The following is a 19,146-nucleotide window of genomic DNA, read 5'->3' as shown; positions in this document are numbered from 1 at the left end:
CCAAATCAGTTCATAAATAATTAAAGCTAGCAATAACAACAGTACAACATAACAATGGAACAAAAAGGCCAAAATAATGAATCTTAAAAGCCATGTAAAAACAGGACAAAATAAGAATTCTTAGGCTTAAAGACCTTTATGGTGTGAGGAGAGAGTGCCTCTCCTTGTAGGAGCCTACATATGGTTTATGATCTTCACTGAGAGCCCTTATCCAGTTGCTTTGTGACTAGGAAGATTAAATTGTTAATAGCGAGCAGAGTATGCTCTGTGACTACCCCTAGGTTTGAGGAATCCCTGCCCCAGGTTTCAATAATCCTCTTCTCTGACCTTTAGATTTCTCTGCAAAGCCCACTTGTCCTGGAAGGCCTTTTGTTAATGTTACTGTTTTAGGCCTTTCATCATCTTTCACACCTGGATGTGCAAATGACATATATAGACTTAAATTTCTACGTGTCCTGTTGAGCAATGCATAGGGCCTGAGGTTGCCTTCTGTATTGCTTGTGCATCCAGCTGCGATGCAGAAATGCAAAGCCCAAGAGGCAGTATGATTTGATCAAATCCTGCCCTCCGTTTAGGGATGTATGTTGGCCTCCACAAATTTGCTTAAAGGAATACGCATCTCTGCTCCTCTGAGAAGGCCCAGCAACATGTCAGTTTTCTCCTCACAATTCACATGTTATAGAGACATAGAAAGGATGCCTCATTTGTGAAGAGGGCTGGTCCAAAAATACTGCTTGGTCTTCAGAACAAGGCAAAAACAGTGAAGGAAACTTTCCTTACTTCTGGATGTCGCCAGAAATCAATATGCGAGACCTTTCAGCTTCTTTTCTGAGTTCTCTGGTTGACTGCTGAAGCAGACTTGTATTTCTGAAATCTTGTATGGCTGGCTGGACTGTGACTTACATATGTGCAGTTATCCTGTGTATAGCAAGCACTAAATCAACCTGGTGGTAGAGTCTCCTCCTCCTGAGGTTTTTAAACAGAGGCTGGATGGCCATCTGTCAGGGGTGCTTTGATTGTGTTTCCTGCATGGCAGGGGGTTGGACTGAATGGCCCTTGAGGTTGCTTCCAATTCTACGATTCTGTGAATCACAGTAGATGGTTATAATTAATTCTGATGGAGCTGTATGGTCAGAACTGCTGTATGAGATTTAATTAACTTCTGCACTCATAAGGATTATTACTAGGATTGCCAGAGTGAAAGCGGGAGAGGGCTCCTGTACCTTTAATATTTGTGTGGAAGAGGAAATTCCAACAGGTATTGCTCCCTCATGCAATCAGGTAGAAGTCACACCTGCTGGAATTCCCTCATATACGCAGCCATTGAAGATATAAACACCCCCTCCAGTTTTTATTCTGATGGCCCTAATTATGAAATGTTTATTGTAAAAGTACGTAATATGAAATACTTTAGAACTTTTCTGAAAACTACTTTTATGCTCTTGAGCAGAACAGGATTTTACATAATGGATGGCTTCATGCCCATATCAAATCTTGTTAACCTCTATAGTGAATGCTTGATATTCATTACAACTGATTCAGTTCTTCTGTAATAGTCTACCTTGCTATGTGACTGCATGCCATTTACAGAACTGACAGATTTGGTGCATCTTCTAAAATGGTTCTGCATATAGCAAATTACTTTTCTCTTTTCCATAGTTTTTCATATACACTGCACTGTAAAACACTTCCAACAGTACCACCTCACTTGTTTATTTCCATGATGATTCCCAGTTTTGCTCCATTACAGATTTTGGAGCCCAGATTTCACAATTACAGTTATGAAAGGTAGAGTGTTTTGGACACATTTTTCCTCTCTCACTCTCAGATTTCTTTTTGCTTTTGCTTTAATCATTGTGTACTGTAGCACATAATGATAGTACTGGTGATAATTCTATTAACACTAACCTGGTTCCTTGCAACCAGGATGTGTAAATTCATGTTAGACTGCCGTTACAAGATCAATCCTGTTTGGTGTTGATGATAGTTAGAGCCATTGTAGGCTCAGCAGTACCATAACTGAAGAAATCATAAAAGAAGGCATACATGCTGCAGCACACTCCTAATCTTATGTAGGAGAGCATTAATGTGATATCTACAGTGGGTCACAGAAAACGTCTTCTCAAGTAGCGTTCTTGAAACGTAGAAACAGGAAGTCCACACTGATGTCTTCATACAAGCAGAGGATCACTTCCTGTATTGCAGATTAATAGCAAACCTCTTGTTTGAATTGGCTATATGTACTGCTTTTGTTAAAAGTATTATTGAGACCGATATCCCCTCAATATGGCTTGAGTCCCCTGGGCAGCTACCAATATAATATAAAACCTATGTCAAATATTAGTTTAAAAATCACACTACTCCGAAATCAGGACTCCGCGGGATTTTTTTCCCCGCTCAACACATTCACAGAATGCCTGAAATGCCTGTCTTGATTAGCTTATCTTCACAGCCCTGATGGACAACCCAACAGGTTCTGTTCCCTGCTCCCCCTAGAAAAAATAAATTGGTAAATACATAGCCCATGAATTTGAATTAGGACCTTATCGCATTACCCTCTTAAAAGGGGGTTAGGTCACTTTAACTGCTCTGATTACCTCCAGTTGCATTTTGGGGTTTGTAGTTCATTGGGGCTTAAGAGCTCTTTGGCTGAATATTCTAAATGCCCCTTCCTAAACTACAAGTCCCAGAATGCATCAGGAGGCCACCACAGCAGTGACTTAGCCCATTTTAAGAGTGTAATGTGACAAGGTCTTTAGATAGAATTAAAAATCCTGTTTGGAGAAATAATAGGTTGTGGAAGTGTTTGGATTGGGGTTTCACTAATACTTACCATCCCTATGCCAGGATTGAGCAGAAAAGTGGGGGCAGCCATGCAATAACACCTCCTCATTCAAGCCCCCTGCTTTTTGTAGTTTGGTAGATGAAAATATGCAGTCTTTTCACCCGAGCCCCAGTTAAAGCAGTATTTCAGCAGCAAAGTATACAACAGACCATGCTTTAAGATAACCTGATATTAAAAACCTAGTCCACTGAAGGTGAAAAGAACAATTTAGTCACCTTTCTTGAAGGAAAAACCAAATCTGGCTTTTTGTGGGGGTTCAGAAGTGACAATGTAACCGACGGAGAGGCTTTCCTTCATTGTCTATCTGTTGGTGCAGCAAAGGGTTCCAGCCCCTTCATGGGATCACTGGGGGGGGGGGAGGGGGCTAAATGGTTATTGCTAAATGATTTTTCTGTAAAGGACCAAGACCATTTATGACTTGAAATAATGCCAGCCCTTTGGGTTGTGCATAGAAACTAAGTGGATGTGTTTTTTACTTACTCTGGTCATCAAACCATATATGATAGAGGAAACATCATCACTGATGGTTGCAGCTAATATACTAACATAAGTGTGGTACCTATCACTCTTGTAAACCTGATACTTCAAGGGAGGAACAGCCTCATCTTGTACAGGAGAACCAGTGAGTGCCAGAAAAGTCAGCTCCCCTATTTTTTGTCTAGGGAAATTATCACACAGAAAAAAAAGGACATGAGAGAAAGAGGATGCTCCTGTCCTTATCGTACAAAGATTATCACATGACATCCCACAGCGTCACACTCATCCCATCCTTCTCCCATCAATGAAGTGGAATGGTCCTGTCACTTTTCATTAACAGTAGTTTCCCGTTTGAGTAAGATGCTACAAAAAAGTGGCAGGGATACGCTAATTAGATGTCAGAAGTGTTGGTATCTGAGTTCTCAGTCTTCAGATAGACTAAATGATGAGGGCTGCAGGTATTCAAATAGGGCTTTGGGGTGATGGTGGTTTTACATTTCCCCTACATTTGTCCTTGTAACTTCTGAGAGCAAAAAATAAAAGTTTGATTGCCTATCTTTAAAAATTTAAAATCCAGTTGTTTACTTAGAATCATGTTATTTCTTCAGTAGGCCTGCTGCTCCAGTTCATGCAAGGACCCAAGACATGCAGTTGATGAAGTTGCATGCTGTTGGAGGAGTAGCACCATAGCATACATTGTTGGGTTTGGTGCAGGGAGGTGCAAAGAAAATGCAAACATGCCCTGCTCTTTGCAAACATGGCCTTAGGCTAACTTTCAGTAAGATAAATTAGAACATGGCCAGTTTTTGGGTCAAGGTCCTGAATGTGGATCATGTGCCACCTTCCTTTTATCTTTGGAGAGGTCAGCCTCATCTGAATGAATAAAACAGAAACAAGTTGCAATTGCTTTGAGGGGTGTGTGTCAGGATTTGATCCCCAAACACTTCAAAGTCAACTTCAAAACTGTTGCTAAGCAACTTGGTGTTCTACTTTCCATCAGCCCCCCCCCCCCCCTTGGTTGGGTTCAAAGATTGCACTGTGATTGAAGGCACCACTGTGACTGACAGGCTTGCCCTTCAGATGTCTTGTGGATGCTTTACCCCAGAACTTAAAATTGATGAGGGGGATATCAATTCTGGTTTATTTGTATCTGTCCAATTCTTATTTTATGTGGTCCACAACATGAATTCCAGAGAAACAAATAAAACTGGCTGAATGGTATGTGTTAACATTAGCCCCCAGGCTTTTATGTACCTGCACATTTTGAGCATAATCCTGTATCCTGGAACATGAGTATTTTATACCATATCATTGAGTACTAGCAATTGAAAGATGTTTAGTCAGCAGCCTAGAATCTGAATGACTATGTCAGAGATCTGGATTTTCAAATTGGCCTGATTTGGCAAGGACTGGTTTCTTTTGAAAACAGTAAACTATTATGCCTAGGAAATTCAAAAGTAACATTTGAAACTGAAATTTGTGCATCATGTTTACAGCCTTTGTGTAACAGGCATGTTAGGTGAGTTTATTAATCTAAGTTCACTCTTTCATTTAAACTAGAGTTCAGGAAATATTAGTGAACCTACTGTTCTGCATACAAGGTCTTAAGATTTTCCTGTTGCCTCATGCCTCCAGCCCAGTTCTGTGCACAAATTGCTTTATATTCCATATTTCGTTATCAGGTGGTCTACTTGATTGGTGGCAGTTGGGGAATTCAAAGATATAACTCTGTTAGTCTGTAAGATCAGTATGTAGCAAGATCTTGTAGTACCTTTGAGACTAACTGAGAGAAAGAAGTTGGCAGCATGAGCTTTCGTAGACTTAAGTCTATTTCCGCAAATATATTTGCATGTGGTAGTCTGGGTGATTTTACTCCTGGAGTTGCATTGTTCAGGTAGCAACAGTAGTGAGGAAAAATGAGAACCTATACCCTGTGCTCCTTCACTTTACTTTCCTGTTTCACCACATATTTTGGTCCAAGCTTACCAAAATGCTTTCCTCACTGTTGACTGTTAGCATAGTTGCTATGAGCCCAAATAACTGAACAGCATCAAATAAATAATTGATCCTAAACTAATACAGTTGCCTAATGTGGTGCTGATCTTGTTATATGGTTACTAAATAACTATCTTCAGTATGCCCTCTGTAATGGGGGGGGGGGGAGGGGATTGCATGGAAAGTGTATGGTGTTCTCAGCTTCTGAAGTCAGTGAACTTCTTCACCCCAAATCTTTTCTGACTTTAAACCTAGTTATTAAAACAGTGCTGAGAAGCAGGGTTAACTCTTTCTCCCCTATTTTGTTTCCAAATTTATCTCCAGTAATTATTAGCCTTTGGAGAGAAGCACAGATGGCTATAACATAGTAGCATCTCTTCCTTCAAATCATGGCTGAGAATAGGTTTGTGGAAAAGGCATTTAAGAGTAGCATTGGCAAAGGTATCAAGGGAGTTTATCACACGGGACGAATTTCTCTTAATTTTGAATGAAAAGAAACAAGTGAATTCGCTTGTTCAGCAAATTTATGTGAATTCAAATTGCGTTCGAACTGACTTCCCATTGCCTGAAAATAGCTTGCCATTACCCGAAATTGCATGTGGTAGTCTATCACACAGTAACGTGAAACCCCATGATTGTGTTCGGATTGCCATTGGATTATACTTCCAATTTCCCTTGTCTGATAAACTCCAAAGTTATACGTTTCTTTGCCACTGAAGGAAATATGCTGCCACAGCATTCCTGGTAGGTGGTTGTTTAGTCTTTCCTTAAAAGCTTCTAATATAGGAAATTCCACTGCCTTTTGAGTCTGTCTTCTCAATACCTTGTACCACCATGAAGTTTTCAAAATGTTCAGTTGACTCCTCCTCCCATTTTGTTGGTTCAGTTGCTACTATCTGAAGCAAAAGTACAAATTAGCTCCACCATCTGTGTGATAACTTTTGATGCCTGTTTTATCGAACCATTTCCTGTATTGCTATGTACTTTATATGTATTAGCCTACTAGCCCCACCTTTCCCTTCTCCTTTTATGTCATGTCTTTTTAGATTGTAAGCCAGAGGGCAGGGAACCGTCTAATTAAAAAGATTGTATGTACAGCGCTGTGTACATTTACAGCGCTTTATAAATAAAGGTTAATAATAATAATAATAATAATAATAATAATAATAATAAATATTCAACATGTAATTTGACTTTGGGTTCTTGTTTCACATTTGACCATGTCAAGGTCTGACTTCAGTTACCATGAATTAGAACTTCTGCAAGATTTAGTTTTCTTGCTGAGGAACTTACCTCTCACAGAGGCAGTGAGACAATTGGCCTTTATAGGCTGTCTGTTCTGCCTTACAGACATGTGTTTCACCCTTGTAAGTGAGCTCCTTTTAACTAGAAATGGCAGAGCTGAACTGGTGTTGCTGTCATTAAATGATGGCCCTTCAATTTCAAGGGTGCAGGTCTCAGGCAACAACATGGCAAGTTAACAATAACACTGTACTGTATATACCTCATAGATACAAATTTGTATCCATTTATGTGTTCATTTGTGGACTGACTCACTTGATGTGAATCAGTCTGTGAATTTACTTCTATTGTTGGTTGTAGCAGCAGTGAGAGCAACTGGTTGTTGTGACCAGTTGGCCCCATTCCTGCTTTCTCAATAGCACAATCATCACCATTAACACACTTAGGAATTCACTTTCAGGGAGTTGAATTCCTCCTTCCTGGAGGACCTTGGTGCTGCTTTAAAATGTGGAAAAGCTAGTAGTAGCAACACAATACAAAGAGCTGCATCAGGTCTTTGTGGCTGGTGGTAGTAGCTAGTGGAGTTTAAAGCTGCTAAAGCTACCTGAAAGCTCCTGTGCTCACAGAGCTAGGTTTGTATCTGAATGAGGTGCCTGTCTGAAATAGCCCTAAATCCTAGTTAAATTGGAGAGTCTTATGTGCACAGAAATATATGCAGGATAGTGGAATTATTTTTTATAGCAAGTATATAAATTAATGTCCCACTGAAATAGTTTTATGAGTAATCAAATATCAGCTAGAGAAGTAAAATATGCTTTAAGCTAAAGATGTCTTCCTTCTTCAATTCTGACAAGTATTTGATACTATACTATGCTTTGCCTTAAGTTAATAACTTATTTCCTGATTGAATACCTTGTTTAACATTTAAAGTTGCTGTATAAAGTCAAAAAATTAAAACTAGCAAAATTTCTCTTCCCAGCTCTTCCTCCAAAGCCCTCCAAACCAATAACTCCAGTAAATACAAATGGACTAAAAGAGAATTGCATCTTATCACTGCAGGATGCAGAATGGTACTGGGGAGACATCTCAAGGTAAAGAATAATGTGCTAAAGTGCCTGAAATCTTGGCTTCCCTTCATATTACATATTAGAAATGTTTGGCAGTTTAGTAAACATTTTAAAAAACTGAGTTTCAAACTATAGATTTCATTTTTCTTAACTATGTTAAGTATCCTGATAATTGTTAAACACTAACAAAATTTATGGGAATCCTTACAGTGAGAATGGGATTGATAAATGTCTTATGTGTTGTTGTTTTTAAAAAAATGCTTTTCTTACGTAAACTATTATTTTAAAAACAACAAATTGAATTGAGGTTAGCTTCTCAAATAACCCATTTTAAAGTGAAATCTGAGTTGAATGGCATTTTCAGACTGGGCCCATGCCCATTTATCCGACACATTGTTTGTACTCCAGTCTAACAATGTTGTCTTTCTGGTGGTTCTAATTGAAGATCTGAATGTAAATAGAATTACCTAAATAAATTAAATCAGTCTAATACTCTCACTTTCCATGAAAGAACGAACACTGGGGCAATATTACATCAGGTCAAGCATTGTAAATATGATACAATAGGTTGTGCAACCCTGTGGAGGTAGCAAGGATGGGTTATGTACCAGAGCTGCTGCTGTGCCAGCCTGATATCGCCAGGAGAAGAAGGCGAACTTGGCCTTCTCTTTTCCTGTTCCCTGTACAAATGGTGCTGTGAGTTGTTTCCCTTCCATTAGTATCAACAAGTTGAAGATTAGTTATACCCGCTCCCAAACTGGGGTAGAAGAAATGTGAAGGCATGGGGGGGGGGGGGCTTTCAATAAAAGACCAAAACAACACACTCCTTCCCTTGCCCCATCACTTATACATCTATTGCTATGAGATATATATTGCAGGCATACCAGGGGCACTACACACTATTATATTTATGATTATGCAAATTATATCTATTTTCACTCTGACAACAAAGCAATCTTCTCACTTTGTTTGCATCACATGGGAGAAAAGCTCTTCTGCACAAAAACTGTCAGGCATAGCTTCTTAAGCATTTTCTGCTTTCAAAGATGTGCTTCTACATTTTGTCCTTGTATACATACAAAGAGGCAGACAAAAATCCTTCATTTCGCAATTGCTTCCCCTTCTCTAAACAGATCTAGGCCTCTAGTACAGAGGATGTAAATTGTGCTCCAGGTAGTGCCATTTTCGGAAGGGCAGGTGGAGAAATCCACTACCTTTGAGGTTTTACCCCTCGTGCCAACTGCGAGGCAGGAGTCAACATTCTTTTTCGTTTATTCCATTTAGACTCTACATGTTAAATGTTTATAACAACCAATTAGCATGTGTTCATGGAATTGCAAAAACTGGAAACTCGGTTTAAATGACTGAAATCTGCCTTTTTTTGTTGGCAATAAAAAACTCCCTATAGAAAATTAGGCTGGTTTGAAGCAGCCCTTCAGACTTTTCTGGTCTGAAAGTCAGTGTTCAAACATTAGCTTCTGTTTACGAAAGAGGCTTTAAGTGCAGCTGCCTGTGATTTATTTAAAATGTAAACCTTACCAGCAACCCTAAAAGTTGATGGTAATTTCTGTTTATTATTCAAACTGATCTAAAAGATGACAGTTTAAAGAGTAAATATGTGATCATTTAAGAAGCAAAATAGAGCAGAACCCTTCATACATTTTTGCAGTTAATGGTGTTCCTAAGAACAAGGGTATAATGGTAATACCACATTTTTATCTATCTTTTATTCTTCTAGGGAAGAAGTAAATGACAAACTACGAGACATGCCAGATGGAACTTTTCTGGTGCGAGATGCATCAACAAAGAAACAGGGAGACTATACACTGACACTGAGGTACATAATTGGAACTTTGTCCTTTCTCTTGTCCTCTCCAAATTGTAGGTGACACCAAAAGATAAATCTGTTATAGGTATTGTGGCTCATTTGAATATTAACGGCAAATGTATCTTTCATTGTCCTGGAATATTTTGTTTTTACATATCTGCTAGGTCTTAAAAATATTGTGGGTAGAAATGAATAGAGTTGTACTGGAATGGCTTCTATTCTCAAAGCAACAGAAGATGGTTTTTAGTAGCAGTAGTAGCAGAAATCATTATGTCTTTATGCTATCCTTTCTTCCACAAATTTTCCCTGTTGTCTCTGAGCCACAGTACTCACAGTAACTTGCAGGGAAGTGGATTGTTTCAGAAACAATACATTTTTGGTAGGTAAATTCAGGTATAGATGCAATACAAATACATCTGGATGAGGACAGCTGCTTGCATTATAGAATGTTCTTTTGGCTTTATTTTTAGTTTGTTTGTTTGTTTGTTTTTTGTTTGTTTTGGACTCTTATTGGGGATTTTCATGATGAGTGCCTACCATTCAAAATTTACCCGTAAACCAGGAGCAAAAACATTGCAGTAAAATTTGCCAGAATACTTTTCTATATTCTAACCCAAAGACCGAGTGAAAGGTTGGGGGAAGGCGGGGGGGGAGAGAGATTGTTCTGAATTGTCATTTTCCCTCCTGATGTGGGGGGGGGGGGAGAAGAGGGACATTATAAACTTTGTCCCTCCCATACAAGTGAGGACCTGCATTTCTATTTGTGACTAAACCATCTGAGGTTGGCCTTGCTATAATGTTGTCAACAGGAATTAATGGCAGCTATCTTCAATTAAATGTGAGTTGATGCTGTACTGGCATCCTGTTGTGAAGAGCACAGGGGAATGGAGTTATTGTCTTAGGATAAAATATGTCCTTAGCAGACAATTAATATACTTAATTTTGATCTATGTCTGTATGCACAAACCATGAGTTTGAAAGCTATAGAAAATCCTTTAGTTTGGTTCATTCTACAATTACTGTAAAGTATGGTACAACGGCATAAAACCTGGGAAGAGAAAACAATAGAATGCTTTTCTGTCTCTTATAAATTTTAAGAGAATAAATTAAGAAGAAGAACAAAAACATGCAAATGAGTGAAGCATATCAGAAGCCAACTAGATATTTGGCATAAAGTTTTGTAGTATACCTGAAAGTAATGCCAAAATAGCTGGATCACATAAACAGCCTAAAAGGTCAAATGATGCCTTTATAAAATTCCTCAATATTAGAAAAAGGTCATGCTGTTCCATACACTCTTGAAGTTCTTTGGGGCAATTCTAGTAAATCATCTTAAATGGTTATGAATTTAGGCTGTATTCAAATATGAATATTCCAACTCTCAAATTATAGTATTAGATGGCATGCCTCATACAAGAATGAAAATGTGTGCAAGGCTAAGTTTGGTTTTCTGTATTAGCATAGTTACAGTATCATATGTGACAGAATGTGATATGCCTCTTTTTTAATTATATCTTTTCTAGGAAAGGTGGCAACAATAAATTAATAAAAATTTATCATCGGGATGGAAAATACGGTTTTTCTGATCCATTGACATTTAATTCTGTTGTGGAGCTAATTAACCACTATCACCATGAGTCTCTTGCTCAGTATAATCCTAAACTTGATGTGAAGTTGATGTATCCTGTATCCAGATACCAGCAGGTAGTTTTCCAGGAATCTAGTATTGTCATTAAATGCTGTTGTTTTTATAGTACTTTCATAAACTATTTTTCTAGAGACAAGAATTTGAATGTGAGCACTAATCTCAAAACTGCCATTAAAACAAAGATTTTCCAGGTAAAACAGACCCCTTATTTGGCTTTTTCCCTTTAAATTTAATCCTGTTATGGTCATTCACTGGCTTAATTGGTCACATATCTAACACTAAAAACAGCAAGTTAATGTTTCCCTCTTAAAAATAATGTAAAACCAACTGTATAAAAGTAGCAACAGGGTGTATTAAGGAACTGACTAGAACCCTGCTTGGGTTTAATCTTCTACGTCTTGTTTGGGGCATACAGTTAAATTCAGTTTTTAGAAATCTGTATACAGATTGAACGCTTTGGGTTGCTGATCATTATCCTTTCTGCTTCTTACTTAACATTAACTCTGTAACTTGGCATATTAACTGTTGTTACTTGGTATCTTCAGATCTCTGTGTGTGTATTTCAAGGAGAAAATTAAGAATATTGAAAGGCTGTCATGCTCTTTCTAAAAGAAATTTTGCAGATTTAGCATTTGATGTCAAGAGGTTAATGCTATGTAACCAGCTGCAAATACTGGTTCACACAAAGGTTCAAAATCTAACTTAATGTCAAACATTTATACATATATCTCGAATAATTGGTACAGTCATTATTAAAATGCTGGAGAAAGTGTGTTGGTGCATGTGTGGCCCCAGTGGAACAACATGAATGTTCAGATAGAAAGACTTTGTTCAGGATTAAGAAGATTAATGTAATACCTGTGTTCGATGTGGATTGTTATGCAGATCGAGCAGTACTTGAACCTTTCTTGTACACCAGTGTACCTATTTTCTGCTTTGATGTTTACAGGATCAGTTAGTAAAAGAAGATAATATTGATGCTGTAGGCAAAAAGCTTCAAGAGTACCACACTCAATATCAAGAGAAAAGCAAGGAGTATGACAGATTATATGAAGAATACACCAGAACATCACAGGTATGTTGCAGTTTACACTAGACTTTCATGATATCTTAGGCCCAAACAAGAATTAGGTAGCTTTCCCTAGTCCATAATTGGAGATGAATCCTTGCTTATATGCCCCAACTTGCTGCTTCTACTGTACTAGAAATGGAACAAAAACTAGAGGAAAGGGTTAAGAATACTCTTCTTGCTCACTTCCTCTATCTGCAGTATATGTTAAAGGGCAACACAAGTTTTGGAATGTGTTGCTGCCCTGACCAAGGTTTGGCTGAAGAGAATTATTACAGATTTAGAATGAAATCTTGGATGTCAGCCTAGCAGGAAGGCATTCTTCTGTTTTGGAATGCCTCAGAAGAGAGCATTGGGACTTTTCTAAATGGTAGCCCAGAAGAGGACTGGAAAATAAGCATATCTTTCTTCCTTTAAAATGTGAAAGTCTGACTTGGCCAAGCTGTTTTGGCTGCGTATTAATCTATAATTACTTCTTCATGAAATTTAGTGTTATATATGTATGAACAGAGCCAGAATCATGTACATTGTCTAAAACAAAAAGAACAGTGTCCACATGATCACTGGAAATGTTAGTAGAATTCAAAGACATAGCCACTGCTGCCTTTGGGTTTCATAATGGAAGAATGGTGGGGGAGATGTAGATAGATAGGTAGATAGGTAGATAGGCAGGCGAAAAGGGATCTTGCAGCATCTCTGAGTAAATGAGAGAAAAGCTTTTATAGATGTAAGTCTACATCACCCTGATGAAGTAGACTTACCGGTAAATCTACGGCAGCTTACAGTGCCAACTTCTTCCTCTCATTTACTCTCAAAGAATATGCAAGATCCCTTTGCATAGAAATGTTACCACAAGAGTTAAACAGTATCCATATTTTATATCGCTGAATGCATCTATTCTTTCATTTGAAATTTGGCAAACAAGGGGTAATCAGCAGTTTCCCATCTCAGAGTTCCCTTCCTTTCCAAATAGAGGACTGAAGCTGAAGTTGCATCCTTATTCTCTGTCACTATGGCAGATCACACGGACTAGGGATAGCTTCACCCAGTTCTGCATACTGAGAGTTGTGAGTCACTTTTTATGAGGTGAAAGGGGGAAATTGAAATACCTAAGAATCAATTATTCTTGTCAATTTAATTTCATTTTCTCAACATTGGAATCATAAAACTTAACTATTGACTCACATTTTATATATTGAAAACTCCAAATTGATTATCTGCTTTGTTTTATCCAAATAACAATAAATACATAGAAAGCTACTATAGTTTAGTATTTCCAATGGTTAATGATGATCTTTGAAACTGGCTTTTCTGTGCAGGAAATTCAGATGAAGAGAACAGCAATAGAAGCATTTAATGAGACAATTAAAATATTTGAAGAACAGTGTCACACTCAAGAACGTTATAGCAAGGAGTACATTGAACGATTCCGAAGAGAAGGGAATGAAAAAGAAATTGAAAGGTAGGTTTTCAAAAATCTGACTCAAAACAAAATGTCAAAGTATACATTTTAGTCTAGTTTCATAAATAATATGCACAATACCAGTGCCATAGCAGTATCAGACATACATGATAGGAACTTGACAGAGAAACTGTGCAATACATCCAGATGATTTGTTGAATTTAAATAGCAGTTTGTCTTTGACAGTTTAGTCATTTAAGTAGTTTTTGCTAGATTAAGGAATATTGTTTATGTAGAGGCAGTAATATGAAATAATTACAAAGGCACACTTCCAAGCAGACTGAAGTTCAGACAAACCGTATCTGAAAAGAGATGTTAGAATCTGGATAGAATTGGGAAAGGTATTGGACAGAACAACTACACATGATGACTAAATGGAATTAAGTAAGGTGTAATATCAACAATGTAAAATATGCAGACGACACCATACTACTAGCTGAAAACATCACAGACTTAGAACAACTAAGGAAGATCAAGGAGGGAAGTGCAAATGCAGGCTTATTGTTGAACATAAAGAAAACAAAAATAATGACCAGAGAAAATTTACACATATTCAACCTAGACAATGAGGAAATAGAAATAGTAAAAAAATTTTCATACCTGGGATCAAACATTGATCAGAGTGGGAACTGCAGTCAAGAAATCATAAGAAGACTAAGAATGGGGAGGGCAGCTATGAAAGAACTAGAAATCTAAAGATGTACAACTGAGCACAAAAATTAGAATCATTTACAAGCCTTGACCCTATTACCATGTATGGATGTGAGAGCTGGACAGTTAAGAAAGCAGATAGGAAAAGAATTAATTCATTTGAGATGTGATGTTGGAGAAGAGTGCTGAGGATCCATGGACAGCCAAGAAGTCAAACAAATGGGTCCAAGAGCAGATCAAACCAGAAATCTCTCTGGAAGCCAAGATGATTAGACTGAGGCTGTCGCACTTTGGCCGCATCATGAAGAGGCATGACTCACTGGAAAAAATAATTCTAGGAAAAGTAGAGAGAAACAAAAAGAGAGGAAGGCCACATGCAAGATGGATGGACTCTATTAAGGATATCATGGGTACAAATTTGCAAGACCTGAGCAGAGCAGCAGAGCATAGGTAGTCTTGGAGATGTCTCATCTACAGAGTTGCCATGGGTCAAGATCAACTTGGATAACAACAACAAAACCATCTTTTGATACAAGATGCTAGGGACAACTAGTAGATGATCACATACCCTAATGTTGTTTGTTTGTTTGTTTGTTTGTTTGTTTGTTTGTTTGGTGAGAAACATTTGTGAGTGTCTCTGTTGACTTTGTTTTATAAAACAAGTGGAAGATTTGCTCATTTTAATTTCATATGACACTCTGTTTCAGAAACAACTTAATCAATTTGTTAACTCTACAGTTCACTTTTTACCATGCTTCTGTTTGGTATCATTATGTTGCAGACTTGACTATGCCAGCCCACTGGACTCTAAGATTCCATAGCTTTATGTATACATGACTACATAGCAGAGGTGCTAAGAAACCACATTACTGAATTGTAAAGATGCATAAAGGGACACTAGCAAGAATACCCAATGTGTGTTGGTACCTAGTGCACATCAGGACTGATGCAATGCGCGTCAAGTCCCACTCCTGGCTCTGCAGCATAGTAATGTAACAGCAGCTCTCTCCTAGATCTGGACATTACACAACACACAATTCTAATTCCCACGTATATAAGTCCACTTAGGAAGACGTAAATCCCCAAAAGGGATCCGGCTGTCATTTTTATTTTTGTCCCTGTCCTTGAAATTATAGAAATGGAATTTTAGTAGAAATGTGTCAAACATTGTATTGTTGATTGACCATGAAAACCCACTGGGTGACCTTGGGCAAGTCACACATTCTCAGCCCTCAGAAAACCCTGTGATAGGTTTGCCTTAGGGTCACTATGTCAAAAATAACTTGAAGGGACAGAGCAGCACAACAACAACAAACTACTGTGGTCATTATGCACTTCTAAAATGAACCATATTTAATACATATTTCCATTATAATCAGGTTTCATGCAGCTGCTTGTTTTGGTTCTTTGCACCTATGTGTTTATTTAATTAATCAAATAATAAAACAGTCTTGTTTCATGATGCTTTGGTCATTGTTGGAGACAGTTTGTTAAGGCTTAGATGGATCTTGGGCCAGTCCAGCAAGAAACATGTTCTTCAATGGTTTCATTTAAAATCATTTAAAATCTATATGATTCTTAAATAATCAAACAATGTGTACTGTAAGATGGGTTCACTGTGATGACAGTGTGAAAGACAAGGAACTAATGATTTATTTTTAAAAATGATTCCTTATAATAATCACCAACAAAATAAAATATGGCTATACAGTTGCTCCTCCTAACTTGCAGATCTGAGATCCGTGACCTCGATTATGCACTGAGGGGTCACCTCATTTGTTTCTAATGGCGTGCACGCCTGGGCCGTGTACCCTATTCAAGCATATGCTTGAATACGCACGCGCCTCCATTTTGTGCAGGGGGTCCGGAATGGAGGGCCAACTGTATTAATATTAAACCAGCAGGATCTGTACTAGGAAACAAGAAAGACAGTTGAATGCAACCAGATCTGGAAAACTAAAAGAAATAATAAGGTGCAACATGTTAATGGGAGCCAGCATGGTGTGGTAGTTTGTTGGACCATGGCTGTAGAGACCAGAGTTCAATTCCCAACTCGACCATGAAACCCACAGTGTGACCTTGGGCAAGTCACATGCTCTTGGCCTCAGAGGAAGGAAATGGCCGCCATAAGTCAGAAACAACTTGAAGGCAAACAATAACATAAGATGTTAATAATGTGGACTTCTATTAATAAAACTGGGGAGAGTTTTCCACAACTAATTTGCTTGTCTGCCATGATTATTCACCATATACTTCTGAAGATGAAAGCACAGAAGCCTGGAAAACATTCGGCCCTTTTGTTCTTTCCCCTCCAATTAGCTGAAATCTGGATAACTCCAGCTAGAATTGTTTTACATAGGCAGGGAAGTGTTCTTCTCATTTAAATTTTAACAAGTGAAACAACGTGGCAGTCTCTGCACCAGTCATAAACTTGTACTGACTAGATTCTCATATGCAACATCTAATACCTACTTTTCCAAGGTTGTCATTCTATCCTTCTGGTTCACTGATTAAGTATTGAGAGTTGGGAACATGATGCTTTTTAGCATGTTCACATGTGAATCTACTGATGTGGTTAACACAGTGCCTGTCACAATTGTTACATGCTATATAGCTATAAATGAGCTCTGTGCATATGGAGCTTGTAATTTTGGTTTGGTGCATGTATGTATTACATTTCTTTATATTATATCCTGTTTTTCCCCCAAAACTGGGGCTCAGCAACTCATAGGCCCTATACAGACAGGCTAAAATAAAGCTGCTTCAAGTCTCTTTGGAGGTATGGTGTTTCAATGATGTATGCATCCTAAGAGTCTGGAAGCTGCACCAAAGCTGCACTCCAGTCCTTACGACTGGAGCTTGGCTTTGGTGCGGCTTCTGGACTCTTAGGACACATGTATCATTTAAACAGCATACCTCCAAAGTGACTCGAATCAGCTTTATTTTGGCCTGTCTGTATCAGGCCATTGTTTAAAAGAACAAATGTACTGCTAACCTTTAAGAACATCATACATTGCTTTACAGAATTATGATAAATTATGAAAAATTAAAATCACGTCTGGGTGAGATTCATGACAGCAAATTGCGACTGGAACAAGATTTGAAGAAGCAAGCCCTGGACAACCGGGAAATTGACAAGAAAATGAACAGTATCAAACCTGATCTTATCCAGCTGCGCAAAATCAGAGATCAGTATCTTGTGTAAGTTAACATTTTCTGTAAGAGGTCCAAGCTATATGAGATACCATTATTGCAATTAGCAAGTTTTTGAAGGTTCAAAAATAAATAAATAGAAGATACTGTAAACCTGATGGGGAGCTCATAGGACTGGAGCCCTGTATTCCTGCCAGCATTAACCTGCTAATTGTACTAATGATATCTTGTCTAATTTGGACATCAAGCATAATAATGGAAGGAAATCTGGGCCTCTTGACATGGAAGAACATCTGGCAAGCCTGTTTAATACAGTAACTGTATAGTTTACTAATAACTCTTAATTCAAAATGTTCTCAATACAGTCTTTTTCTGGTTCCAAGTAAATGTTTTATTTCACTTTGAAGGCAGTGAAAGGCAGTCTATACAGAATCCATGTTGTTGAACAAGCCAAGTCAGACCAGAGAGCTAAGCTATGTCTTCATATGATTAAGTTACTTTTGGCCATAATACAGCGCGCCCGTGTCATACGCGGGCGTGCTTTACGCGGACTTGAGCTTACGCGCTCAAGCCGTGGGGCGGAAGGGGCGGCGCGTCCCATTCAATTGAATGGGCATGCGCTCCCGTTGCGCGCCGCCATGCACGAGCCCCATTGTTTCCAATGGGGCTTGAGCATAGGCGGAATTCGCCTTAGGCGGAGGGATCCGGAACGGATCCCCGCATAAGGCGAGGGCCGACTGTATTCTGAATTCATGGTTGGGACATAGAATCATAGAGTTGGAAGAGACCACTAGGGCCATCCAGTCCAACCCCCTGCCATGCAGGAAATCCAAATCAAAGCATCCCTGACAGATGCCCATCCAGCCTCTGTTTAAAGACCTCCAAGGAAGGAGACTCTATCACCCTCCGAGGTGCATTGATTGAATGCACTATTCCCACATTTGAGTGGAGTATAAAGAGAAAAGGGAATGTAACCTTAGGTAGAGGTCCTGTGTGAGCCATAGTCCCTTTTCTGCAGCAGCAAGATGCCACACAGTATATTCCCATTCACAACTAGATATACTTTTGTGTAACGTATTTATTTCTTCAGTAAGGGCAGTGCTGTAAAGAGAGGAATTATGCTTCAGGGTGTTCTGAGTGTCTTTTTCTGGGTGATCCCAACTTTTAGTGTTTCTTGTATCTCGTTGGCAGCTGGCTCAATCATAAAGGAGTGAGGCAAAAACGAATAAACGACTGGCTGGGAATCAAAAATGAAAACATTGATGAGTAAGTTTTTTTGAAATATGGATTACCAAATTGCATAAAAATGCACAACAGAAGTATAATCTCTGTAGTTCACTAATGTAGCTTTCTTATGAATGTTTACTGTTTCCTTAAGCTAATGAGGATGGGTGGACTCCAGATTTAGCCACACCATACTAGATAGACTCACAAACTTTCCTAGAATTGGAGAACCTAAAGATGGTAGTGCACACACTGGTAACCTCAAGGCTGGACTTCTGTAATGTGCTACACATTGGGCTACCTTTGTACCAAGTCTGAAAACTGCTTCAGAATATGGCAGCCAGACTGATTATGGACACATCCAGGAGTAATCACCTTGCACTGACCTTAAAAGCACTCCACGGGATGCCAATTAGTTTCTGGGCAAAGTACAAAGTTTTGGTTATTACCTTTAAAGTCCTGCATGATTTGGTTTCCTACAGGAT

At 38.5% G+C, this 19,146-nt stretch overlaps 1 protein-coding gene across 3 annotated transcripts in view; it reads left to right on the top strand.

The window, feature by feature from the left end:
• Positions 1–19,146, top strand: part of LOC149316226 (phosphatidylinositol 3-kinase regulatory subunit gamma) — a 348,381-nt gene that overhangs the window by 317,695 nt on the left and 11,540 nt on the right. For all 3 annotated transcript variants that reach the window (XM_089515055.1, XM_089515056.1, XM_089515058.1), the window contains 7 exons: positions 7,539–7,650; positions 9,365–9,463; positions 10,978–11,158; positions 12,052–12,177; positions 13,491–13,633; positions 17,309–17,485; positions 18,629–18,703. In XM_089515055.1, coding sequence (XP_089371181.1) covers positions 7,539–7,650; positions 9,365–9,463; positions 10,978–11,158; positions 12,052–12,177; positions 13,491–13,633; positions 17,309–17,485; positions 18,629–18,703 — 913 coding nt within the window. The remainder of the gene's footprint in view (positions 1–7,538; positions 7,651–9,364; positions 9,464–10,977; positions 11,159–12,051; positions 12,178–13,490; positions 13,634–17,308; positions 17,486–18,628; positions 18,704–19,146) is intronic.

The sequence above is a fragment of the Sceloporus occidentalis genome, unplaced genomic scaffold (assembly GCF_023333645.1).
Source record: "Sceloporus occidentalis isolate IW3139 unplaced genomic scaffold, rSceOcc1.0.p SCAF_3, whole genome shotgun sequence".
Classification (NCBI taxonomy): Eukaryota; Metazoa; Chordata; class Lepidosauria; order Squamata; family Phrynosomatidae; genus Sceloporus; species Sceloporus occidentalis.
The sequence above is the reverse complement of the archived record's forward strand: the minus strand, read 5'-3'. Positions and strand labels throughout refer to the sequence as shown.